Source organism: Trematomus bernacchii, unplaced genomic scaffold (assembly GCF_902827165.1).
Source record: "Trematomus bernacchii unplaced genomic scaffold, fTreBer1.1, whole genome shotgun sequence".
NCBI lineage: Eukaryota > Metazoa > Chordata > Actinopteri > Perciformes > Nototheniidae > Trematomus > Trematomus bernacchii.
The window spans coordinates 3281624-3309532 of NW_022987869.1; the positions used below are offsets into that span (position 1 = coordinate 3281624).

General features: G+C 42.0%; 1 protein-coding gene across 1 annotated transcript in view; it reads left to right on the forward strand.

The window, feature by feature from the left end:
* Window positions 1-27909, forward strand: part of LOC117469341 (sodium- and chloride-dependent betaine transporter-like) — a 42035-nt gene that overhangs the window by 9585 nt on the left and 4541 nt on the right. Inside the window, exons 6-12 of the mRNA XM_034113772.1 lie at window positions 10130-10264; window positions 10394-10497; window positions 10836-10960; window positions 11051-11163; window positions 18931-19068; window positions 19176-19278; window positions 23042-23142. Of these exons, the coding sequence (XP_033969663.1) occupies window positions 10130-10264; window positions 10394-10497; window positions 10836-10960; window positions 11051-11163; window positions 18931-19068; window positions 19176-19278; window positions 23042-23142 (819 nt within the window). The remainder of the gene's footprint in view (window positions 1-10129; window positions 10265-10393; window positions 10498-10835; window positions 10961-11050; window positions 11164-18930; window positions 19069-19175; window positions 19279-23041; window positions 23143-27909) is intronic.

Consider the following 27909-nt stretch of genomic DNA (forward strand, 5'->3'; position numbering starts at 1 on the left):
GTCCTGCGTAAAGTATAAAGAATGCCAGCCAGCGTCAGCACATTACACAGTAGACTCTACGCAGTGTTTACAACGTAAGGAAGCCGTTATTGCAGGACCCAGAGCGCACGGAGCACAGAGCGGACAGCAGATAACAGAGCAGATTACTTTAGCGACACATTCATCGCAAGAAGTGTAGCAAAAGTCAATGCCGCAGATTCGTCGATTTATACTGTCACAGAGCAGATTTGTGACGTTGTAATGACTGATTTGAGAGGTTGTAATAACCAAGTTGCAGTTGTAATGGAAAATATATTTAAAAAATATAGTGAATATTTCATCACTAAGTTCATTTTTTTTCTACAAGCTACAAAAGTTTTTTTTTCTTCTGTGACTTCAAATTTGGTTCACAGATGCGTGGATATTTTATACAAGTGTAAATGTATGCACACAAGCTCAGATTTTTTTTCTACTACCTACCTTCATATTATTCAACATCTGAAATCCTCCTCCTGTAGCCTCGATATTATCCCGACAGGATTTTTCAAAACTGTTTTTCAGTGCTTGGCCTCAGATATACTACACATAGTAAACAAGTCTCTCCAATCGGGTGTATTTCCATAGGCCCTGAAAACTGCAGTAATTAAACCGCTCCTAAAAAAGCATAACCTAGACGCAACCGTAATGAATAAATACAGGCCAATATCAAACCTTCCTTTTTTAAGCAAATTGATTGAAAAAGTTGTTTTTCAACAGTTGAGTAATTTCATGTTTTTAACTGACGGTTTTGATGTGTTTCAGTCGGGCTTTCGACCAAACCACAGCACTGAGACTTCTCTTGTTAAGGTCTTAAATTACATCCATTTAAACACAGACAGTGGCAGAATATCAGTGTTAGCATTATTAGATCTCAGCGCTGCCTTTGATACTGTTGACCACAACATATTGCTAGACCGTCTAGAAAACTGGGTGGGAGTTTCAGCAACAGCTCTAAATTGGTTTAGTTCCTACTTAAAGGACAGAACAAACTTTGTCTCAATAGGCAATTACAAATCAACCCTGACAAATATGTCATGCCTCAAGGCTCCATCTTAGGACCTTTGCTTTTTAATATCTATATGCTACCACTGGCTCAAATTATTAAAAACAGCGATCTAAGCTATCACATCTATGCAGACGACACCCAGATTTATTTTAAAATTACATCGGGAGACTACTCTCCGATTAGAACACTGAGCAAGTGCATTGAGCACATCAATGACTGGATGACTCAGAACTTTCTCCAATTCAACAAACAAAAAACTGAGATCACTGTTTTTGGAGCAAAGAAGGACCGATTAAAAGTAATCACAGAGCTTCAGTCGGCAGACTACAAAACCACTAATAAAGCCAGAAATCAAGGTGTAGTGATGGACTCAGACCTGAATTTTAAGAGTCACATTACAACAGTCATTAGGTCTGCATACTATCACCTGAAGAACATATCTAGGATTAAAAAACTAATGTTGCAACAGGATTTAGAAAAGCTTGTCCATGCTTTTATTTTCAGTAGACTCGACTACTGCAATAGTGTATTCACAGGGCTCACAAAAAAATCTATCAGAAAGCTGCAGCTGATTCAGAACGCTGCTGCTCGAGTCCTCACAAACACTAAAAGAGTGGATCACATCAGTCCGGTTCTGAAGTCTTTACACTGGCTTCCAGTCGACCAAATAATTGATTTTAAAATACTATTGCTAGTTTTTAAATCACTAAATGGCTTAGGACCGAGGTATATAAACGATCTCCTGCATAACTATGAACCATCCAGGAGTCTCAGGTCCTCTGGGTCGGATCTGCTCTCTGTTCCAAGAATAAGAACTAAACATGGAAAAGCAGCGTTTAGCTATTATGCCCCGACAATCTGGAACAAACTTCCCGAATCGTGCACGTCCGCTGAAACACTTCCTATTTTCAAATCCAGACTAAAAACATATCTATTTGCCGCTGCTTTTAATTGAGCTGTTCATACTCACACTGCAGTATGCCTTTTATTCATGTATTCTGTACCTGCTGTGTATTTATTTATTTCATTATCTTTGCTTTTTTATGCCTGTTTTTAAATGCCATTTAATAATGTGTTTATGCTGTATTTATTCTTAAATGTCTTTTGTTTTTATTTTGTAAAGCACTTTGAATTGTCGCGTGCTGAAAGGTGCTATATAAATAAAATTGCCTTGCCTTGCCTTAATCCATGACAAACTAGAGTTGAGACCAGGAGGCGGAGTCGCAGTCTTACACGCTTCTCTGCGCTCTCTCCAATAAAATACCCAATATTAACGGTGTGTGTGTCTTTCCAAGGACAATTTAAAGTAAAACCTAATAGAGGTGTCATACATAATAACCTAATAAAAGTAAATGTAACAACTACTACAGTGCAACAAAACAGGAAGATTAAATGTGGACTCTTAAACATAAGATCTCTAGCATCTAAAGCAATATTGGTAAATGATTGAATATCAGATTATAATATTGATATATGCTGTCTCACTGAAACTTAGTTGAGACATGAAGAATATGTCAGCATAAATGAAGTCACTCCACCCAGCCATATCAATACTCATATTGCTCGAGGCACAGGCCGAGGAGGAGGTGGAGTTGCAGCAATCTTTGACTCAAGTTTACTTATCAATACTAAACCAAAATTAAATTATACCTCCTTTGAAAGCCTTGTTTTAGTCTTACGCATCCGACCTGGAAAACTTTGCAGCCAATCTTATTTGTTACAGTGTACCGTGCACCAGGTCCTTAGAATTCTCGTTTTTATCAACTTTGGTACTTAAAACAGATAAAGTAATTATCGTAGGTGACTTTAATATCAAATCAAGTTTTTCCATGAATTAACACTTCTTTATTAAATATCATGAATATGTCTTTATTATCAGGCTATGTTCCACAATCATTTCAAGTAGCAGTGATAAAACCTCTTCTTGAAAAGCAAAACCTCGATCCAGAGGTTTTAGCCAATTATAGACCTATTTCTAATCTTCCGTTCCTCTCAAAAGTTCTTGAAAAAGCATTCGCAAAACAGTTGTGTGATTACTTAAAGTGGACCTATCATGCTATATTTAAATGATATATTGTAGGGCCATACCTATATAAGGTATATTTATACGTTTCTGTTTTCAAAATACCAAACAGATCATGCATTTTAGCCATGCCTCATTTCGCTCTATTTGCTGTTCTCCAGCCCTGGTTTTGCAGGGGGCTGATTCTGTGAGCTGCAGCTGACCACGCCCCCCTGCAGGAGAGGGGAGCGTGCTCTGATCAAGTCAGAAGAGGGGGAGAAAAATAGATCTCCGTCCTCCGTGTTTTATTATAGCCTATTATTATATAGAGTCGTTATTCATTTGTTTTAAAGCTCAATAAATAACAAAGAAGACCTTTGATCGGCACTTTTCTAATTTTGTCCGGAAGATTTAAACTTTAACGGACATCTTGACCGGCGAAAGAAAACCTAACTGAAACTCTGCCGCACGGTCCCCTCGTTCCTTGGAAGAGGCGGAGAGGTGGGTGTTTGTCATCTGCTGGTGGACTAACCAGAGATAATTACAGTGCTTGCCTCGACGGGGAGGGATTGCATTGAATTAAAGCAGCGGGAGCAAACTCTTGCCTCGGGGAGGGAGAAAAAAAGCCACAGCGGAGAATAAACAGAAGGGTAACCATGGTAACTATGGGCGGGAAGTCTTCTTCGCTGCTTTTGTGGCAGACTACAGCGCCACTTACAGGCCTGGCATATGTACTACAGCGTCTCCAGCGCTTTCGAGCGGCAATGGCCGGCCGTGGCCCAACCCCACATTCCCCTGATAGGTGGAGAGTTGGCCCAATAGCCGTAGCGCCACCGTCCTGACGTCAGGACAGTGGCCGTTTCTCAATCGCGAGGATATTGGCTTCCAAGCCAATATTTCAAGGATGCTACGTCATAGAGTGCCGCCGAAGGACTGTTCCAATCTCCAGCATACTTGGAATTCCACCGAGGCCGCGTCCTTGGTTTGGGGGAAATTTCGAGGCTGCACATGGGTAGACTTCGCGTCCTTAAAATCCCCACAATGCTTTGCGCATGGACCAATTTCCCCAAATCTGTGGCGGAAGATGTAAGACGGGGCCTCTCATATGACGCAAACTGCACACTTGCTAGCCTGTTCCACTCTTTGTTTTCCGAATGCCAGGAAGTATTCTTGCCTTGATTCTGAAGCAAGATGCTCGGCTGTGCTACCAAGCCAGCATCCTCGCGATTGAGAAACGGCCAGTGTTCACACTATATATGCTTCCGTTAGGCAATATTATAAGGAATCATTCTGTACATTTCCATTGTTATGCGGATGATACTCAACAATATTTATCCATCAAGCCTGATGAGTCCAATCATCTAAATAAAATTCAAGACTGCCTCAAGGACTTAAAAACGTGGATGACCATATATTTTTTTATGTTAAACACGGCCAAAACTGAAGTTATTGTACTCGGCCCAAAGAATCTACGAAACAAACTATCTAAAGATATATTAACTATGGATGGCATTAATTTGGCCTCCAGTGAGACTGTACGGAATCTTGGTGTTATATTTGATCAGGATTTATCTTTTAATGCCCACATAAAATCAATTTCAAGGACTTTCGTAGGACTTTCATCTACGTAACATTGCAAAAATCAGGCATATCTTGCCTCAAAATGATGCAGAGATTAACTAGTCCATGCATTTGTTACTTCAAGGCTGGATTATTGTAACTCTTTATTATCAGGGTGTACCAAAAAGTCAGTTAAGTCGCTTCAGCTAATTCAAAATGCTGCAGCACGTTTACTAACTAGAGTTCGGAAAAGGGATCACATTACTCCAGTTTTGGCTGCCTTACACTGGCTCCCTATAGAACACAGGATAGAATTTTAAATTATTCTTCTCGCCTACAAAGCCCTTAATGGACAGGCACCATCTTACCTTAAAGAACTCATTATACCCTACTGTCCTACTAGGGCAGGGGTGGGGAACATCCGGCCCCCGGGCCGTATACAGCCCGCGAGACCATTTGGTACGGCCCTCGAGGTAATTTATAAACACACGCAAAAAAGAAAAAAAATTAAGAAATCTAGACCGCAAAAAAATTAAACAAGCGAGTGCCTGTTTTTCCTGGGTTAGGTCAGGGTCCTTGAACACAACACGAGCCTAACGTGTCATCACGTGGTCTATGTCCCGTCTGACAGGGGTGCAGTTCTGCAGGAGAGCACCAGAACGCCGCTCCGGGCCGGGACTTTACAAATTGCAGTACCCATAAGGAGCCGTACACATGCCGCAGTTTTTGCGTGGCTGTGTCTTAGTTGTAAGCCCACTGGCGATCTGTTCATCTGTCATACTGATCATACAGTCAATAACTTTGTTGTTATTAGCATCTGGTTAGCTAGCTATGCTAACGAATATAAGAAACTTTTTCTCCAACCAGTGAGGTAAAAGCACATCTTTATATGATCATTATAGTTATAAAAAAACAAGAGAATAAAGTAAACAGGTATAAAATACTATATGACAGTAAAAAAAAGTTATTATTAATTTTACAGTTTAAAAGGTGATTTGTAAAATATCCATAAAGAAAATCTGCTTACAGGTCTGTTTCATATGGGTGTTGAGAGATGTATCCATAGATCTCCTAATGTTGCTCTCAAAGTGCACCAGATTGATGCTTTTAACTTCAACATTTAAAAAAAAATCTTCCCGGGGGTGCATGCCCCCGGACCCCCCTAGAGGAGGTTAGGTCCCCCCCCACTTAAATCATGTCCACATGAATAAGAAACTAAATACATTTGCACACATCTTGTGTCCATATCTTTCTGTTTTGGGGGTCATGCCACAACCGTGCACGTGCATGCATACGCGAGTCATGGTAAGATATCTGGATTAAGAGGTTGCTTTTTCTTTGCACAACATGAAAGAAAGGCCAAATGAATGGGCTGTGATTTTAGTATTTTTAAGCAGAGGTCAATAATTTGTACGGCCCTCGGAGGATGTTGAAAAATGTAAATGGCCCTTGAGAGGAAAAAGGTTCCCCACCCCTGTACTAGGGCATTGCGTTCCAAGAATGCATTGTTGTTGGTTGTTCCTAGAGTCTCTAAAAGTACAATGGGAGCCAGAGCCTTTTCTTATCAAGCTCCACTTTTGTGGAATCAGCTTCCAGTTTGTGTTCGGGCGGCGGACAGCCTATCCGTTTTTAAGAGTACGCTTAAGACCTTCCTTTTTGATAAAGCTTATAGTTGATAAAATAATCTAATAAGAGTGCATTGACGTAGACACGTTGTGCCTCTTCACCTATACATTTTAGCAGTGGTAAAATGTGGCTGGCTATGAATCTTCCAAAACTTCCAAACACCTTGTCCTGGACATAGTTTCTACAGCATAAACTGTGCAACAGTACAGTAGGCCCACACAAACTGCAGAACACCGGGGCTTTGGGAACACTCAAAATTACTTAAAATGATTTAATTATGAATTCATTCATAGAATATATAATTCTAGAAATATAAGTATCATCACTAAGCAATCAGAACTCGTGACAGGGGAAGCAAATACAGACATCACACGACGTAGCTTTAGGTAGCAAAACACGGAGATATGCTCACCTTTTGCTGTTATTCTGATCAAAAACGAGAAAAACGCGGCTGAAGGTTAATCCATAGGTTAATCCAATGTGTCTGTCACTTTGAAAAAATTATTGATTCCAGAGTGTATGACAGCTTCCTGTTTTGTCTCCTTGGATACGAGTCCAAACAACTCACAGACTGCACCGGGCGCTTGACGTAGGCGCCCTGTGACCATCAGATTTGACGACGCTGATTGGCTGAAATTATGTTTCGGCGGCATAGTTTAAAGATAGCAACAGTTGGCTTCTGCTGCACTTGCTGCACTCTCGTCTGGGCGCTGTGCATAGCGCCCAGACGAGAGAGGGTAATGATACACGGGCAAGGCCAGGCAGGAAACATGTGACTTATCAGTAACTTTAGACATCGTAACACAATTTTAAACGAGATTTTATTGTAGATTATACATTTTACTGATACCAATTATATAATATTTACCTTGTTTATTAAAAATTAAAATTAAAAATATTTATTTTTATTTATTTTATTTTTAATGTGGGAAGAGGGGGGGTGGCGCCCCTATGGGCCGGCCGCCACTGCATTTTAGTTCTTACTCTTTTTCCTTACTGATGGTATGTAATTTGGTGGTGTGTGTAGACGGTGGAAGCAGGGAGAGGCATATACGTGCCTTGATCCCTGCCGAGACGACGCACAACTGTTGATTGGTGTCAGTGCCAGAAACACTTTTTAGGAACAATGCGCTCATGGTATAGATGTAATTTGGTTGTGTGTGTAGACCACATGTCAAACTCAAGGCCCTTGGTGGATTTAATTTCGCAGGATAATGTTGAATTATGGCGCGTTTCCACTACAGCGCGGAGCACGGTTTAAGAGGGCTGTGACGTCAGCGGCCCGTCTTTGGTTGCGTTTCCACTTGGCCTAGTACCGGCCGGCGGGTCCTAATTCACAGTTTTCCTGGCCTCATAAAATCGCGGGTCTAGGGCCAGAGACAACGAGGCTGAGTCGGGCTGAGTATGCTAAACTAGAGAGAGCATCGCTGGCAAGGGGGCTACAACTACAACAAGATGGACATATTTGACCGTGATTTAATTGTAATACACGTTTCAAAATGATGCCGAAGTAACAACATACTGATACCGGTTAGTAAAAACCATGAATTAATGCTTTGTCAAGTCTGCAGACAGACGGCAGGGGAAAAACCTTTTAAAATGCTTGTTTTCTAAATGGAGATTGGCTAAGCTAACGCAGTATATGCTCCGACCGTCCACACTCACAACAACGGCCTATACAGACATAAATAAAGCAGCGACTGTATTCACCATGACACAGGCAGTCTGTGGTTTGTACTTGTTTAACTTTTGTCTAGTTTCTGAACATATATGAGGAGCTGTGAGCTCTGAGTGCTAACAGCTAACGGCTGTGTTGTTTTTCTGGGGGTCTCTGAAGATCACGTCACGGCTCCGCCTACACTGCGTTACTATAGATACTACCCCAGTTCCTAAACTGTAATGGAAATGCGCCATAAAGTGAGCCAGTCCTAACGAGGCCCAGCCATACCGAGCGGGGCCGAGCGAGGCCGTGTAGTGGAAACGCGCCATTACTATTAGATCTGGCCCGCCGATATATTGCACGCACACCTTCACTCCATCCTGAGGATTTCCTCAGCTCAGAGCCTGAGCCCAAACATTGATGAACTTGCACCCAAGATGAGATGCCAAGTATCTGGCTTGAACTAGCATCACAGAGCAGCAAACTGAGTTTAATGGATGTTTCGTTCTGCACTTTTCTTTTTGCAAACAACAGGGCATGTTTGGTTTTCCTTTGAGGGAAATGGTTTTTTTGAAGCTGTTGTTGGTCTGTGGGAAAATGTAATCATAAGAAATGACTCCGGAAAATCTGCAGATAGAGCCATAAGAAATGAATGCAACTGATTATTTAATGTTTAATGTTGTTTTTATAGGCAACAATTTAAGCTTTGTTAGTTCCAGGTTTAATATGTGCAATAAGTTCATTTCAATAAGTTATGCAATAAACATTGAACCAGTCCGGCCCTCAACTAGTACCGATTTTTGAATTTTGGCCCACTGTGTATTTGAGTTTGACACCCCTGGTGTAGACGGTGGAAGCAGGGAGAGGCATATACGTGCCTTGATCCCTGCCGAGTCGACGCACAACTGTTGATTGGTGTCAGTGCCAAAATAACTTTTTAGGAGCAATGCGCTCATGGTATAGATGTGGCGCATACATCTTAGTTCCTACTCTTTTCCCTCACCCTATCCTAAGGAAGTGCATGTACGTAGACACGTTGTGCCTCTCCACCTCTGTTCCTTACTTCTTACTTGCTACCCTTTTCCCTCAACCTATCCTAAGGGAGTCCATGTACATAGACACGTTAGTTTTGCTGCTATAGGCTTAGACTGTCGGGGGACACCTTACTTCTTCCTTCTGTCTGTCTGTACCTGTGTACTCTCATGTTCCGAATAACCCAGCTTCCCCCAAATTTCTTTTTGGTGTCTATCTACGCCGGGATCCTGAGTCGTGGCTGATCCTGTTGCTGCGGTCCTGTGTCCTGGACCCTGAATCATGTGTCCTGGATCCTGAATCATGTGTCCTGGATCCTCTATCCTGAGTCCTGGACTTCGAGTCGTGGCTGAACCTGTCACTGTGGTCCTGCCTGACTCTCATCATACTACTTTCCTGATGGCTCCCACAGGATTGTTGACATCCTCGTGGATTCATCTTCTTATTATAGACACATGCATTTCCAAACATTTGGTCTACCTATGCTGTAAAATGTATTATCTCTTCGATTTACACACGGCATCTATTGCACGTCTGTCTGTCCTGGGAGAGGGATCCCTCCTCTGTTGCTCTCCCTGAGGTTTCTCCCATGTTCTCCTTTAAACTGTGGGGTTTTTCTCTGGAGGTTTTTCCTTGTACGATGTGAGGGTCTAAGGACAGAGGGTGTCGTATTGTCATACTGATATTCTGTACAAACTGTGAAGTCCACTGAGACAAATGTAACATTTGTGATATTGGGCTATATAAATAAACATTGATTGATTGATTTATTAATTGATTGATGTGATGACTACTTCCATTCTTGCAAGGATAATAAATACATGTATCCTGATTATTGAAGCTCAAGCCGGTGACGAGTGATATTTTCCTAACAATGCCATCTGTAGTTTTGCAAAGAAAACGTACACATTCCAAGTTTGATTGGGATTAAAGACATTGTCCACTCTCCTCTAAAATATTAGACATGAACTCCAATGACATGAATTTTTTCTATCTGTTTTTGTGCCCTTGGATTTATATAAATGTATTTTTTACCCGTTACAACCTTTCTGCAGGTGCAGGATGTGCATCTCCTGGCAGCTGTACAATTGATTCCTCTTAATTCAAATGAGCTTCCTACCATTGTTCATGTTGTTGTATTGTTCATGTGCAGTATAACATATTAAGTAGACCTCTACAAACATGTGACATAATAAACGTAGAGGATTTTTTTTATTCATCTCAGGTGGTGTATTTCACGGCTGTGTTCCCCTATGTGATGCTGGCCATCTTGCTGGTCAGGGGGTTGACGCTGCCGGGGGCCTGGCAGGGTGTGGTCTACTACCTGTATCCAGATCCTTCTCGCCTGGCGGACCTTCAGGTAGACCCTGCACAGTTTCACACCTACCTGAATTGAATACACAAAAGAAGGTAGATGAAACAAGATCCTCCTGTGACTGATATAACGCTGATGACCTAAATACGTGTTTTTTCAATCTTTCTTCATGAGGTGTGGATGGAGGCTTGTGCCCAGGTCCTCTTCTCCTATGGTGTCGCATCAGGAACCCATATCACATTGAGCAGCTACAACAAAGTCACAAACAACTGTTACAGGTAAGTCATGTGATCAGTAGCTCCATTAATATATTGGGAGCTTTTGTTAATTGGGTTTTTATTTTCTTTGAGTATCTGCCACGTACTGGGTTATATAATAATGTATGACTGCATTCAAACAATACTAAGAAATAGCGGATGAAGTGTAGCTTTGCTTTCATTTATAAATCTCAAAGATGAAAACTAGAACTACATATATAGATACATCTAGGGGCAATAAGAACGTCAAAACTACCTAAGGACGGATTGTCCGCCCAACAACATAAAGTCTATTACTGTCAGTACATTTTCCCACTCAGTTCTGCTCTGCATGCTGAGCTTTGTGTTTGTGTATGCAGGGACAGTGTGTGGTTATGTGTGCTCAATAGTTGCACCAGCTTAGTTTCCGGGTTTGCAGTCTTCTCATGTCTCGGATTCATGGCCGAAAAACAGGGCATTCCCATCGAAAAGGTCGTCACATCAGGTACGATTTTGCAAAGTTACCATCTCTACCATCTCTCTCAGAATCAAAAGTGCCCTCACAACAATTAAAATGTCTCTTCTGTCCTCGCAGGCCCGGGGCTAGCATTCATCGCTTTTCCTCAGGCTGTTGCCATGATGCCCGTGCCTCAGCTGTGGGCCGCCTGCTTCTTCATTATGCTCATTCTGTTGGGACTGGACACTGTGGTAAGATACACCACAAACGGTTGGTGTCCTTCACGTAGGATTAATTTAAAGGGGACCTATCATGCAAAATGCACTTTTGTACGTCTTTTATACATGAATATGTGTCCCCGGTGTTCCAGGGAACTCACCAAGTGTCAGAAAACACAACCCTCTCTATTTTCCTCGATACCCAAATCTCTAAAAAAGGGGCTGCAACGGATCTGATAAAAACTGATCCAGATTTGAACACTGTCCTGACGTCAGGACGGTGGCGCTACGGCTATTGGGCCAACTCTCCACCTATCAGGGGAATGTGGGGTTGGGCCATGGCCGGCCATTGCCGCTCGAAAGCGCTGGAGATGCTGTAGTACATATGCCAGGCCTGTAAGTGGCGCTGTAGTCTGCCACAAAAGCAGGCAAGCGTTTGCTCCCGCTGCAATGCAATCCCTCCCCGTCGAGGCAAGCACTGTAATTCTCTCCGGTTAGTCCACCAGCAGATGACAAACACCCACCTCTCCGCCTCTGCCAAGGAACGAGGGGACCGTGCGGCAGAGTTTCAGTTTCAGTTTGTTTCGCCGGTCAAGATGTCCGTTAAAGTTGAAATCTTCCGGACAAAATTAGAAAAGTGCCGGTCAAAGGTCTTTCTGTTTATTCTCCGCTGTGGCTTTTTTTTCTCCCTCCCCGAGGCAAGCGTTGCTCCCGCTGCAAACGCTTGCGCAAGCACTGTATTTCTCTCCGGTTAGTCCACCAGCAGATGACAAACACCCACCTCTCCGCCTCTTCCAAGGAACGAGGGGACCGTGCGGCAGAGTTTCAGTTACAGTTTCTTTCGCCGGTCAAGATGTCCGTTAAAGTTGAAATCTTCCGGACAAAATTAGAAAAATGCCGGTCAAAGGTCTTCTTTGTTATTTATTGAGCTTTAAAACAAATGAATAACGACTCGATATAATAAAACACAGAGGACGGAGATCTATTTTTCTCCCCCTCTTCTGACAGCCCAGCAGCTGATCAGAGCACGGCTCACCTCTCCTGCAGGGGGGCGGGGTCAGCAGAATCAGACCCGTAGACAGCAAACAGCACATAGAGCGAAATGAGGCATGGCTAAAATGCATGATCTGTTTGGTATTTTGAAAACAGAAACGTATAAATATACCTTATATAGGTATGGCCCTACAATATATCATTTAAATATAGCATGATAGGTCCACTTTAAGATATGCTGCAACTGTTTATACTGTATCAGTGAACACACATGTAAATACATTGGAGAATTTAATATTGGAGAATTTAATATTAATATAATATGATGGCAATGTAGTCGGTCAGTCAGTCGACCACTTTAATATACACTAAAATACCTTTAAAAACGTTGGATGGATTGCCATCAAACTCCACTTTCCAAAAATAATGAGGCGAGGCGAGGCAAGGCAAGGCAAGGCAATTCAAAGTGCTTTACAAAAATGAAAGACATTAAGAGCATCAAGAAACATATTATAAAATATAAAATGACATTTAAAAACACTAATGTAAAAGCAAAGATAAAAAGCAAAGATAATAAAAGTTACAGTGCAGTTTAAGATATGAATATATCAATTAAAAGCAGCGGCAAAAAGAAAAGTCTTCAGCCTGGATTTAAAAGTAGTAAGAGTTGCAGCGGACCTGCAGGTTTCTGGTAGTTTGTTCCAGATATTTGGAGCATAATAACTGAATGCTGCTTTACCATGTTTAGTTCTGACTCTGGGGACAGAAAGCTGACCAGTCTCAGAGGACCTGAGAGTTCTGGATGGTTCATAATTTAGCAGGAGGTCAGAAATGTATTTTGGGCCTAAACCATTCAATGCTTTATAAACCAGCAGCAGTATTTTGAAATCTATTCTTTGACACACAGGAAGCCAGTGTAAAGACTTCAGAACAGGAGTGATGTGATCCACTTTCTTAGTGTTGGTAAGGACTCGAGCAGCGGCGTTCTGAATCAGCTGCAGCTTTCTAATGTATTTTTTAGTGAGACCTGTGAAGACACCATTACAGTAGTCCAGTCTACTAAAGATAAAAGCATGGACAAGTTTTTCCAAATCCTGCTGTGACATTAGTCTTTTAATCCAGATATGTTCTTTAGGTGATAGTAGGCTGATTTAGTAACTGTTTTAATGTGACTGTTGAAACTCAGGTCAGAGTCCATGACTACACCTAGATTTCTGGCTTTATCTGTTGTTTTGAACATTGCAGACTGAAGCTCAGCGCTAACTTTTATACGTTCTGCCTTGGCTCCAAAAACCATTACCTCAGTTTTATCTTTGTTTAATTGGAGAAAGTTCATCCAGTCATTGATTTGTTCAATGCACTTACTCAGTGTCTGAATTGGAGCATAATCTCCTGGTGAAATGGTTGTGTAAATGTGGGTGTCATCCGCATAGCTATGGTAACTTATGTTGTACTTTTTCATTATCTGAGCCAGTGGTAGCACGTAGATGTTAAAGAGAAGAGGCCCCAAGATGGAGCCTTGAGGAACCCCACATGTCATATTTGTCAACTCAGATTTGTATTTACCTATAGAAACAAAGATGTTTCTGTCCTTTAAGTAGGATTCAAACCAATTTAGAACTGTTGCCGAAAGTCCCACCCAGTTTTCCAGTCGGTCTAGTAATATGTTGTGGTCAACAGTGTCAAACGCAGCACTGAGATCTAATAATACTAACACTGAAGTTCTGCCACTGTCTGTGTTTAAGTGGATGTCATTGAAGACCTTTACCAGAGCAGTCTCAGTGCTGTGGTTTGGACGAAAGCCTGACTGGAACACATCACAACAGTTATTTAAATGCCAGAAATTACTCAACTGTTGAAAAACTGATGTAAAATGATTTTACCTAGAAATGGGAGGTTTGATATGGGCCTGTAATTGTTCATTACTGAAGCATCTAGATTATTATTTTTTAAGAGCGGTTTAATGACTGCCGTTTTTAGGGACTGTGGAAAAACACCTGAGTGAAGAGATTTGTTTACTATATGAAGTAGATCTGAGGCCATGCAATGAAAAACATTTTTGAAAAATCCTGCAGGTATAATATCAAGGCAGCAGGAGGAGGATTTCAGAAGTTGAATAATGTCCTCTAGGTTTTTATCATTAATCTGATGGAATTGTGTCATGGTGTTTGAATTGATTTGAAGTGGACACAGGGACAAAACATTTGCTGTACCTGATACAGAGGCACTGACTGCTTGTCAAATTTTCTGAATTTTGTCAGTGAAGAAGGAGGCAAATTCATTGCAGGCCCTGGTGGATAGAAATTCAGAGGCTACTGACACTGGGGGGTTTGTTAGTCTGTCAACGGTAGCAAACAAGGCACGTGCGTTGTTTTGGTTTTTGGCAATGATGTCAGAGAAGAAAGACTGTCGTGCATTTTTCAATTGCAAATTATAAAAGCCAAGTCTCTCTTTATAGATTTCAAAATGAACCTAGAGATTTGTTTTTCGCCACCTGCGTTCAGCTTTTCAACACTCTCTTTTTTCTGTTCTCACGGTCATGGCCTTTCTCCATGGAGATATTTTCTTTAATTAAAATGATCTACTATCTCATTTACTGAGATGTTAGCAGGGGCAAGTGTGGAAGAAAAATTCTGAGTAATCATTTCCCTAGTATTTTCAGTTAAATATCGCTTTGTGGTTACCTCTTTTTGAACATTTTTGTGAACAGAAATAGAGCTCTCAAAGAAAACACAGGAATGATCAGAGAGTGCAACATCAGTCACCACAACATTAGAGATATTAAGACCCTTTGAGATAATTAAGTCCAGAGTGTGTCCCTTATTGTGTGTGGGCTCCGTCACATGCTGAGTCAGTCCATATTTATCAAGAACACAAAACAGTTCTTTAGCCCCTCTGTCCTGGGGGTTGTCAACATGGATGTTAAAATCACCAACAATGACTAGACGGTCAAAGTCAATACACACTATAGACAGCAGTTCAGTAAAGTCATCAAAAAAGCTTGCACAGTATTTGGGTGGTCTATAGATAATTAGGAACAGAGCTCGAGAGGAGCATTTCAGCTGAAGGGCCACATATTAAAAAGAAGCAAAGTTCCCATAAGATGTCTTTCTGCATTGAAGGGAATCATTGAACAAAATAGCAACTCCACCTCCTTTCTTATGCATTCTTTCCTGACTTATAAAACTGAAGTTGGGAGGTGTTGATTTGATAAGAACAGCTGCACTGTTATTTTGTTCAATCCAAGTTTCTGTTAAAAACATAAAATTGAGATTGTGCTCAGTGATAAAATCATTGATTAAAAACGTTTTTCCTGCCAAAGACCTGACATTTAATAAAGCTAGTTTAAGTTCGTTAAATACACTATCAGTCAGATTTTTTGTGACAAGCTGTGGCTGACATGGAATCACTGCTAAATTTGATAAACTCACACAAACGTTTGAGCGCTTCCTGTTTCTAAGCTGATTCAATGCTCTCAATCTATTACCTATCAACACAGATATCGGCAAAGCTACTGGCAGGCAGGGCCCCGGCTTGTCCTGGAAAGAGTTGAGAGTGCCATACGCCCTTGAGCCTGGACCCAGCACTTATCAGTTAGATTTTGCTGCGTTTTGTACACACACATTCTTATCAGGCTTCGGAGACCGCAGATGCTGTCTTGAAGGGGGGGGGGGTTGACGTAGGCACGGTGATGAAGACGGGGGAGATGGTGCGCGTCTCTGCTTCTGTGATTGTGGTGGGCGTCGTTGAGGGGCGGGGGTAAAGGACATGCTGCCAATCCTGCGTATCGCCTTCATGTGGTCGAACTCCAGGAGGGTGGGCGAGGGTGAAAGGGTGAACGGAGAGTAGAGAGAGCTGGGGGGTGAAGGAAGAGTATCCTCAAAGGTGATAGGGGGGTTGAGGGGTGGTGGAGACTCCTCCATTTGTGTCATAGGTCTCCCATAATCAAGACATTCCTCAGGCCGGTGCAGTGATACTTCTTCAAGGTTTTCTGCGCGATGTGTTGTGTCTTTCTCTTGTTTTGATTCCTCTTGTTGCTTGTCCTTGGCAGAGGGAACAGATTGATGACGCAGGCAGTTGAATATGTTCGAGATAAACAATTTCACTCCTGACTTGTTCAGACAAACTCCATCTGCCTTAAAAAGATGTCTGCGGTCCCAGAAAAAGTTACAATTGTCAATAAAATGGACAGAATGGTCAGTACAGGCAGTTGCAAGTCACGTGAGTGCAAACAATCTGCTGAATCTCTCCACTCCTCTTCTGACTGGCGGTAGAGGGCCACTGATGAACACCTCCGCATTTAGAGATCTGACAGTTTCCAACAGACATTTAAATTCTTCTTTCAGCACTTCTGACTGTTGTTTCACAACATCATTTGTTCCAATGTGCAGTACCAAATGTTTCACAGTCGGATGTTCAGCCCCAATATGCAGGATCTTCTCAGCCAAGTCAGAGACCATATCCTTGGGAAAACAGAGTACTTTGGTGTTGTTCTTACTACACAGACATCACCCACAATCAGAGTTTCAGGCCCAGTCGTTAGCTTTCCCTCTAGCCTTTTACTTTTGGAGTAGCTATTGGTCCTTACCCTGCTGTGTGAAGAGGACAGGTTATCCAGGTCATCAGAAAGAGATCTCCGTTTCTGGGTCAGCGGAGCGTATCTGTTCTGGATTGGCACACTTGGTGGTTTAGGAAGATTGTTTGTAGTTCTCCCTTTAGCAGCTGTCCACGGCTGTTTCCTAGTATGAATAGGGGTTGAAGAGGCGCTCTTCCTCGGTGATAACAATACAGGCCAGATTTCAGAGCGCTGGGCTCTGCCTGTTATTCGTCCTCCCAAATCCCATGGAAATGATTTACTCTTAGGCTTTGCACCCAGAGAGTTCCAGGGAGGACTACCACTTGTAGATGTATTACCCGGTACACAGCCCTCCTGTTCCTTGGAATCCTTGTAGCTGCTAACTAGCTGTGAGTTAGCATGCCTTTGTCCATTATTTTGCAACACTGGTAAAGTGGTGTCATTCAAACCTAGTCCATTCACTTCCACGTTAACTTCCAACCGATGCATTTTCATTTCCAACACGGCCATCTTCTGTAGAAGTTTGTGGAAGTCATCTGTAGAGAATGGAGGCATTTGGCTGCTAACTAGCTTAAGCTAAATAGCATGCAGTACCAGGCTTTAGCTGTTGCTAGGCCACGCTACTGTAAGACTGAGGTCGTCGTAAAAATATTGAAATATGGCTGAAACCCTCCATCTATTTTAGAAGAATAACTGTCCCAGTACACATACCGTTCCGTTACCCTCCTGCACTCACACAGAAATAAACAGAAAGGTAAGAAAAAGAAGACAACAAAGCCTAAAAAGAAAAATGGATCTGAGCAGGAATCACAATTGAGCTCGAAAGGTACATTGACACAAAACGCGATGCGATTTTTTCGTGTGTCACGATTACATGTAAAGTCAATGCAAAGACGCGGATAGACTGCAGTGGCGCGAATGGCGCCAATGGCGCGTCATTGGCGAGAGTTGAAATGTTTCAACTCGAGCGACAAATTTGCGTGATGTTGTCTCGCAAAAAGCCAATCAGCGTTCAGAATCTCTGACTCTCGTCACTGACGTTGAATCAGAAAACCAAAACAGCAGCCTTTGGCTCTGGGTGACAGCACACAGAGCTCACAGCTCCTCATATCTGTTCAGAAACTGGAGAGAAGTTATTAATGTACAAATCACAGAATGTCTGTGGCATGGTGAATACAGTCGCTGCTTTATTCATTTCTGTATGCCCCGCCTCCTCACCCGGGCGTCTTGTTGGAGTGACGCGACTAGACACAACTGACAGCCTTGGTCAAACTTCTGCGAGTAAAGCGATGCGTCCGATGTGAACGCACCATCAGGCTTGTCGTTTAAAAGTAGTCTTAGTGTTCATCCAAAATCATCCAACCACAATTGTCTAACTAATTAAGTTTTCTCAAGGAAGGTTGCTTCAGAGGGAAGCTTATTCTCATATGGGCCACTCCTGCAGCTCTCCGTTGAGATTAGTCTCACTGATACCCCTTTCCCACCGAACCGGTTCCAGGGCCAGTTTGGAGCTAGTGCCTGATTGCGAATCAATTCTTATCGTTTCCACAGCAGCCGGCCCTGGAAAATAGTTCTTATTTGAACCCAAAAACTGAGGATCAAGAACCAATTACAGAATACATCAAGTTTATGTCGGCGGCGGGCGGGTCTAAATAGAAAAACAACAAAAAGTCACACGTTTTATTCAGCAGCATACACTACGACAAAATCATGAATGCAAACTTCAACAGCAGTGGACAGCGGAGGACACGAGCTAGCTCTCTGGTATTTGGTCCTCGCAAGAGATTCAGAGGAAGTTGGAGGGGAGTACCAGATCGGAAGCCATTTTTCAGCAACTTCACTGGAGCAAATGGTCCATGTGTCCTGTAGTTTTCTTAGCAAAAGCAATAGATCACCAGTTCACTTGACAGGCACCATGTGTAACACATTCTTTGAACCAGACATTGTGCGACATAATTTTCTTCTGGTTTCTGTGGGAGAGTTAGATTTGGAGTGACCACATTTTGCAAGACCCATTATCCCAAAAATACTTCTTGTCTTTGTGTCATTGGTAAGAACATTGAGAGTATGCCATGCATAACACCTAGGCTTCAATGGTGATTGTACCTCCAGCATTCAGATAAGGCCCCATACTTCCTACATCTTTTAGTTGAAATGAAACTAGCCATGTATGGAATGATAGTGAAAACCCAGCTAGGCTCATTACTTTTCTGTCTGCTTGTTTGTGTCAGTTTGCAGGTTTGGAAACGTTAACATCATCAATGATTGACATGTTCCCTGGACAGATGCGCAGACCTTGGCGCAGAGAAATTCTCCTCGTAGTCTTCAGCTCTTTCACCTTCCTGTTACAGATCACTCTCACCACACAGGTACTAAACAGGCTGGCATTCCCCCTCCCAAACACATTGGCTAACATTTAGCATGTTCTCATATGGGATGAGTATTTAATTGACATTACCTCTTCTGTGTCACCCAGGGAGGAGTATACCAGTTCGAGCTGATTGATTACTATGGTGCCAATGGGATATGTGTGCTATTTGTGTCTTTGGTCCAGTGTGTGGCTGTTGGCTGGGCCTTCGGTAAGTGCTATAAGTACCAAGGTTCAGTTATGCTTTAGTTAACCACATGCAATTTTAATATCCAGCTATACAGTATATCTAAAACGTTTCATTTGTTAAAAGTACCAAACCTTTTTAGGAACCCTTTCTGTCTCTTAACCATAAAAACAATGGTCTTAATTTCACACACCTTATAATTTACATCCAGAGGCAATATGTAGAACCACCCTTAAAGTAGTGTAACTGTAATGTGGAGATGCGAAAGGGCAGATAGAGAAACTTTTCTGGAATCTCAGCTGGTTCATATTGATGATAACAGTGTCTTACCCACGCCAATAGTCCAGCACATATCCTTTCATAAACCACATGCTGCTCATTGACACTTGATTTTTCTCTACCTGAAAATGTCTTTATATAGGACAGAGGTGGGGAACCTTTTTCCTCTCAAGGGCCATTTCAATTTTTTCAACATCCTCCGAGGGCCGTACAAATTATTGACCTCTGCTTAAAAATACTAAAATCACAGCCCATTAATTTTGCCTTTCTTTCGTGCTGTGCAAAGAAAAAGCAACCTCTTAACCTCTTATGCACCGCCCCCCCGGTACCGGGCGGATAAAGGCGTCATTTGCAGGAAACAACGTCTAAGGAATCTTAATATTTAATAAACTATGAATGTTTTATATCCATGTAACGGGAAGAAACTCAGCTAACTGATCTTTTTAATTTTTTTTCTCCAAAAAAACCCCACAATGCTATCACTCAGCCTCTGAATTAGCCACGAGCGAACAAATGCTAACCTATCACTGCACCGAAACTCACTCATAACTCCCTTATTACTTATCCTAGATGCACAGCCAACCCATCGATTAGCATCGTCTGGAGACACAGAATCAATGGGTGCCCACTTCAACACTCAGTGATACAAACTCGCGACTCTATAAACGAAAACGTACATCAAAACATTTGGCGCTAGGTAGCTACAAACGCTAACATGGCTTACCTTGGTCTTTGTCTGGTCAAAACTGGTCTTCAATGGCATTAAAACGATAAAAAACGATGCTGCAGTTAATCCATAGGTTAATCCAATGTGTCTGTGTCCTCTTTGAAATGATTTCTGATAATTCATAAGCAATAAAACTGCTTTTCCGTTTCCAGATGTCAGAGCGAGAGATCGCTTCACTCTGATGCAAGCCTGCATGCGCAGAGCCCCCACCTTTTTGTGCTAATGTTGGTGTCTATGTGAAAACCCACCTTCGATTCTATTGGCTCTAACGGTCAGGAAGAGATTACAATCACCAAAATCGACCAATGGGTTCCAGAGAAACTGTAAAAACACCCATTTACACCCAAATCAACCCCAGAGGTGGGTTTTTTTTTCTAAACCTGGCTAAAAAGGTCAAATGTCACTTGTTTTGCATCAATCTCGAGACAGGGTACTTATTATATGTTGTACTTTGGATTTCTAAAGCTTTTAGTCTACCATCCCATAATTCAAGGGTGGTTTTCACTATAATGCCCCTTTCACACCGCAGCGGCGGCGCGTCATAGCTCCGGAATGCGGTTCACTTCCAGCTCCAAAAAATTGTCGGTCCAGAGGCAAGAGCTTCGGAGCTATGACGCGGCGTCGCTTACGTCTCTTACGTCGAGGCGTGCAGGAAACCTTACTTTGACCATCCGTTCGCTGTTATTGATCATTGTGGAGATACATGGGCTGTACAGGTTGTCATGTCCGACTATCACAAGTAGAATCATAATGAAAAATACGCCGGTAAAATGTGCCTGTAGAAAACGGCTTAGCAAGTAGTCAGTTTAGCTTCGGTTGCTATGCTAACATCACCCATGTTATACCAGAGAAACTTTCATAACAGCGTTGTGATGCCAAACAGCGTCAATTCAGACTGACACACATTCACTTAAGGGGAACTGGGGATATGTATCAGCTGCTTGTGTGACAGTCAGACAGTGAATACTTTAGAGCCGTGTGAGCTAACCCGGAGCTAACGGGAGAATAAACTCCCGTGGAAGTGCAGCCAGCACTGCAGCGGTCGGTAAATGCCGCTGAAACACATTAATAAACAATGAACCACGGCACTCTGGAGAAAAGTATAAGGTTGGAGAAGTCGTTATTTAATTTAATCTGGCTTCGTATGATTAAAAGCAACACGATCATCGACCCGACGCAGTCCCCGGCCCGTTGTTGTTGTGGGAGAAAATCAGCGACGTAAACTGTGACGTCATGACGCAGCAGCGGCAGCTCTGGGCAGTGTGAACAGAGCGGGAGCTGAAAAGGGAAACCGGAGCTGAACCAGAAAAGCTCTCGCTAGGAGCTAGAAAGGGAAAAGCGCTGGTGTGAAAGCCGCATAAGTAATGTTTTTTTTTTAGGCGGAGGTAAGAATTTACCTTTTTTTACCATGTTCCATCTGAATTTATTCTGACTGAGAAAAATCTATATTGATTCTGACACTTCTACATCCAACTCACAGATGTAACCTTGCTTTGATAAAAGAAATTATTCATATAACCCTTTTAGAAGTTGAGTTGTAGTCATTTGTTTTGGGCATGTCATTTTCGAGCCTGAAACATGAAAAACAGGCTTGGTGCTTAACAGGTTAATCCAGATATCTTAACATGACTCGTGTATGCATGCACGTGCACGGTTGTGGCATGACCACCAAAACAGAAAGATATGGACACAAGATGTGTGCAAATGTATTTAGTTTCCTATCCATGTGAACATGATTTAAGTCAGGGGGGACCTAACCTCCTCTAGGGGGGTCCCGGGGGCATGCTCCCCCGGGAAGATTTTTTTAAAATGTTGAAGTTAAAAGCATCAATCTGGTGCACTTTGAGAGCAACATTAGGAGATCTATGGATACATCTCTCAACATCCATATGAAACAGACCTGTAAGCAGATTTTCTTTTTCTTTATGGATATTTTACAAATCACTCTCCTTTTAAACTGTATTATTGTTTATTAATAACAACTTTTTTTACTGTCATATAGTATTTTATACCTGTTTACTTTATTCTCTTATTTCTTTACAACTATAATGATCATATAAAGATGTGCCTTTACCTCACTGGTTGTAGAAAAAGCTTCTTATATTCGTTAGCATAGCTAGCTAACCAGATGCTAATAACAACAAAGTTATTGACTGTCTGATCAGTATGACAGATGAACAGATCGCCACTGGGCTTTCAACTAAAGACACAGCCACGCAAAAACTGCGGCATGTGTACGGCTCCTTATGGGTACTGCAATTTCTGAAGTGCCGGAGCTGCATTCTGGTGCTCTCCGTCAGAACTGCACCCCTGTCAGACGAGACATATACCACGTGATGACACGTTAGGCTCGTGTTGTGTTCAAGAACCCTGACCTTGGCCGGGAAAAACAGGCACTCGCTTGTTTAATTATTTTGCGGTCTAGATTTCTTTAATTTCTTTCTTTTTTGCGTGTGTTCATAAATTACCTTGAGGGCCGTACCAAATGGGCTCGCGGTCCGTATACGACCCGGAGGCCGGAGGTTCCTCACCCCTGATATAGTAGATCATTTTTTAGATAAATCTGCCTTTGCCAGTTGTAGTTATGTGTCCATACAATCATTTTTTTATTTGGTCTATTAGCCTTAAATTGTCTCATGTTAGTTTTAGGGCTTCATAAAAAATGTTTGTGTTCCAATAAGTTGTTAAATGCCAATCCATTGGTGTGACGTACATCGTTATTTTACAGCAGGAGGTCCTGTCCTTTTAAAATGTTACTAACAAACAGTTTTAATAATGCAGGGGCTGAGAGGATATGTGATGCACTTGAAGACAAGACGGGACAGAGGCCGGGGGTCTTCTACACTGTGTGCTGGCGTTACGTCACCCCTCTGATCTGCACTGTGAGTTACACACAAGTCTGAAAGAAAGTAGAATGCATACCTGTGATGAATACAACTATAGTGAATTTTAGGAAGGTGGGGAGAGTCTATCCAGGCTCTGTGTATATCAAGTGTCAACTAGATTTAATTGAATAAGAAAGTGAAAAGTTGAAATTATTAAGAGTCTAGGAGGAGCAACTGCAACAGGCTGCATGCACGACTAGCACACACAATTGTAGGCCCAAATAAACACTCTCAGCGCTTTTAGAAATGTTTCTATGAGACTTCCGGTGAGGGCAGCGCCATGTAGAGACGGAGTTTTGTTGAGCTCCTCATGAGAACGACTAATGTCAGAATATTGCTCTTTTAACCTGTTAAGCCCGAGAGACCCCGGTACCAGGGCACTGCCGCAACATCTTGCAGGAAACAGTGTCTGAGGGCATGTTCATTTAATAAAACTATGAATGTTTTATATCCATGTAACGGGAAGAAACTCATCTAACTGATCTTTTTTTTTTTTTTTTAAAAGAAAACCCACAATGCTAACACTGAGCCTCTGAATTAGCAACGAGCGAAAAATGCTAACACCTTACTGCACCGAAAATCACTCACAAAACCTTATTATTTATCTTTTCACATCGTGAGGTGACACAGAATCTATTGACACCGACATTACCACTGAATTATACGTATTTGCGACGTTATAAGCAAAAACTGACATCAAAACAGGTGACGCTAGGTAGCTAAAAATGCTAACATTTTTACCTTGGCTCTGTAGTTTCTCCAAAGTGGTCTTCAATGGCATTAAAACGATAAAAACGCTGCTGAAGTTAATCCATAGGTTCATCTAATGTGTCTGTGTCCCTTTGAAATGATTTCTGATAATCCATAAGCATTAAAACTGCTTTTCCGTTTCCAGATGTTAAAGCTAGAGATAGGTTCACTCTGATTGAAAATTACATGCGCGAAGCCCCCACCTTTTCTCTTCACAACGTGTGTGTGTGGGGGACTCCCCCTTCAATTCTATTGGCTCTAACAGTCAGAAAGAGGTGTCAACCATCAAAATCGAGCAAGGGGGGCCAGAGATATGGAAAATCCACCCAAATTACCCCAGAAGTGGGTTTTTTGTGCTAAATCTCTCTAAAAAGGTCAAATGTCACTTGTTTTGCATCAATCTTGATACAGGGTACTTATTATATGTTGTACTTTGGATTCCTAAAGCTTTTAGTCTACTAACCCATCATCCAAGGGTGGTTTTCACTATAAGTAAAAAAGAATTTTTGGACGGACACTATAATTTACAGTTTTTTACTATGTAAAATCTGAATTTTCTTTAAAATAAAAAACATCTATATTGATTCTGACTTTTCTACATCCAACTCACAGGTTTATCATTACTTTGAGAAAAAAGATTATTAATTTAACCCTTTTAGAAGGGAAGATATGGTCATTTGTTCTGGGAATGTCATTTTCGAGCCTGAGACCTGAAAAACAGGCTCAGGGCTTAACAGGTTAAAACCACTTGAACTGACTCCAAGCGACTTGATACACAAGTTATATCCATAGCCAGACGATTGCTGAGTAAATATGCCGAAATATCGGCAGGGAAACAACAAGTTGGAGCCGGTGGCGGAGGCTAGCGCTAATGCTAACCTGGCAGACGACGCAGACATCAACGACCAACACGTGGTACTTAACGCTATTGCGTCTCTTAAACAGGACCTGGTGGCGAAAATTGAAGAAAAGGCCATAGCCCAGTCGGCGGAACTCCAAATACAGACTACCCAGATTCGGACGGAATTACGAAGTGTCAACAAAATAATTGAAGTAACCGAGGGCCGAATCACCTGCATTACATCAGATGTTACTGGTATGAAAAAAGAACTGGCCACACTGAGGGACCGTTGCGAAGATTTGGAGGCAAGGTCACGTCGCTGTAATATCCGCATTATAGGAGTGAAGGAAGGACGGGAGCATGGGAAGCACCTATCTCAGTTTGTGGCTGATATGCTAAAAGTTTCCCTTGGTCTCGACAAGCCCCCGACCCTGGACCGGGCGCACCGCGCTCTCCGCAGCAGAGCGACACAAGACGGGCTCCCACCGCGGGCTTTTATTGTGAAATGCCACTATTTCTCCGAAAAAGAATCGCTGCTAAAGAAAGCAATAGAGATGAAATCAGTGACGACCCCCGACGGTGACCAGATCCGGCTTCTGCCGGACTTTACTCAGGCGGTGAGTAAACAGCGGGCAGCCTTTACCGAGGTGAGAGGGCTGCTGCGGGGCTGCGAGGGAGTGCGCTACGGCCTGAAATACCCTGCCATACTGATGATCACAACATCGGAGGGCCGCGGGGCAAGTTTCAGCGATCCAAAACTGGCAAAGGAGTTAGTTCTTAACAAGGTGGTGCGCAAGGCTTCATAATGGACATGTTCTGGTGAGTATTGGCCAAGGGCTAAAATTCCAGCTCCATATGCTGTAGATGGAGACGAGAAACAACTCGGCCGGACAATATATGTGGTTATGTTTGGGAAATATTTTCTTTCTCCCTATCTAGAATTCTCAGGATTTCCCATTTGATAACGTTTATTTTTTCTTTATTGTTCTTGCTGGGAAAAAATTTGAGGCAAGCCACGCCACGGACAATAATATCATTGTGTAACCATATGGGACATTAACGTTTTATTTCATTGAAGCATAACATGTTCAGGGCTGTTACATTACATTGCTGATATTTCAAACTAGGATGTCGCTATATTCAGCATTGCCTGGTCAGCTGAAGAGAAGGAGCTATATTGAGTTAATTGTTCAGTTCCCATGGGGGGCTCGCATGGTAAGCAGTTTAGGAGAAGAGGTTTACTGGAAGTGCAAGCAGTCTCCATACGGGAGACAAGCATAATGTTTGTCGTGTTGTCATTGTGTTTTATGTTTGTGAAAATGTATGTGTACAAGTGCTCATCCTCCCCTTCCCACCCTTTTTTGTTTTGTTTTTGTTTGTTTTTGTTTTTTGGCTACAACCCTTTTACCAAGCTCAGGGACTCCTCAATGCAGTATCATAAATTGAAGGACCATATCGATGGCATCTGTAGATAAAGGTATAGGCAAGGCAGACACCACGGTGGTGAGTTGGAATGTAAGGGGATTGAATCACCCGGTTAAGCGAAGCAAGGTGTTTTCTCATCTAAACAAATTAAAAACTGAAATAGCATATTTACAGGAAACTCATTTATTAAATAAAGACCAGCTAATGCTTCAAAGAGCAGGATTTACACAGGTTTTCCACTCCGATTTTAATAGCAAGAGCAGGGGGGTATCTATTCTCCTGCACAGAGATGTGCAGTTTGAAGAGTCAAAATCCATAAGGGACAAAAATGGTCGTTACATAATTATTCAAGGTAAACTGTTCAATAAGCCAGTAGTGCTTGCGAATGAGTATGCCCCAAATTGGGATGACGTTGATTTCTTCAGGAATCTTTTCTCACTGTTGCCAGGCCTAGACTCGCATGAATTAATATTAGGGGGGGAACCTAAATTGTGTCCTAGACTCTGTACTAGATCGTTCTGGCAGTAAGGTCACCACACTTAATAAATCAGCAAGCTGCATAAATACATTTCTTCAAGCCTACGGAGTGATTGACCCCTGGAGATTTAAATACCCGACTTCCAAACAGTTCTCTTTTTTCTCCTCAGTACACCAAACCTACTCTAGAATTGATTGTTTTTTAATAGACCAAAAACTATTTCCCATAACTACACAGGTGGAAAACAACAGTATAGTCATATCAGACCATTGCCCAGTACTTTTGAAGCTCCGTTTTCCGGAAAATATACTCCGCCAACGCGTATGGCGCCTTAATCCTAGACTGCTTGCGGAAAAAAACTTTGTTGACTTTATAAACACACAAATAGATTTCTTTCTCGAAACCAATGAGTCCCCAGAGATAAGTTATTTCCCACTATGGGAAACCATGAAAGCATATGTAAGGGGGCAAGTGATATCTTATAACGCTGGTGAAAATAAAAGGAAATTCAAACGAGCTACAGAATTGATTGATAGGATTAAAGTGATTGACCGATTACATTCAATATCTCCTTCGGAGAATCTTTACAAGGAGAGAATTTCGCTTCAGACAGAATTTGATTCTCTGTCCAATGGGGACGCAGTAGATCTTCACTTAAAATCACGCTTTAATTTCTACGAACATGGGGAGCTTTTGTGCCATCAACTTAAACAGTCAGCAACAGCAGGTTTTATATCTGCAATAAAAGATTAGGAAGGTAATATTGTCACAGACCAAAAAAACATTAATGCCCAGTTTCAGTCTTTCTATGAGAATCTGTACACCTCGGGGGCAAGTAGCAAGGAATTAGTAGATGACTTCTTTAGTCAAATTGAAATGCCCTCCTTGGATGAATCAGACAAATCTGGACTGGAGAGAAATATAACTTTAACAGAGATTGACAACGCAATTAAAAAAATGAATCCTGGAAAAGCACCAGGCCCTGATGGTTATCCAAGTGAATTTTTTAAGAAATTTGCTCCTAAACTACTGCCGCTATTAGTATAGGTATTCGAGGAGGTCCTTGTTAGGAAGGCTCTTCCCCCAACTATGACGCAGGCCTCTATCTCATTATTACTCAAAAAGAATAAAGATCCGTTGTTGTGTGAATCATATCGCCCGATTAGTCTTTTATGTTGCGACTATAAAATTCTAACCAAGGTCCTAGCAAGGAGGCTTGAGAAAATGATGCCTAAATTGATACATCCAGATCAGACTGGTTTCATTGTGG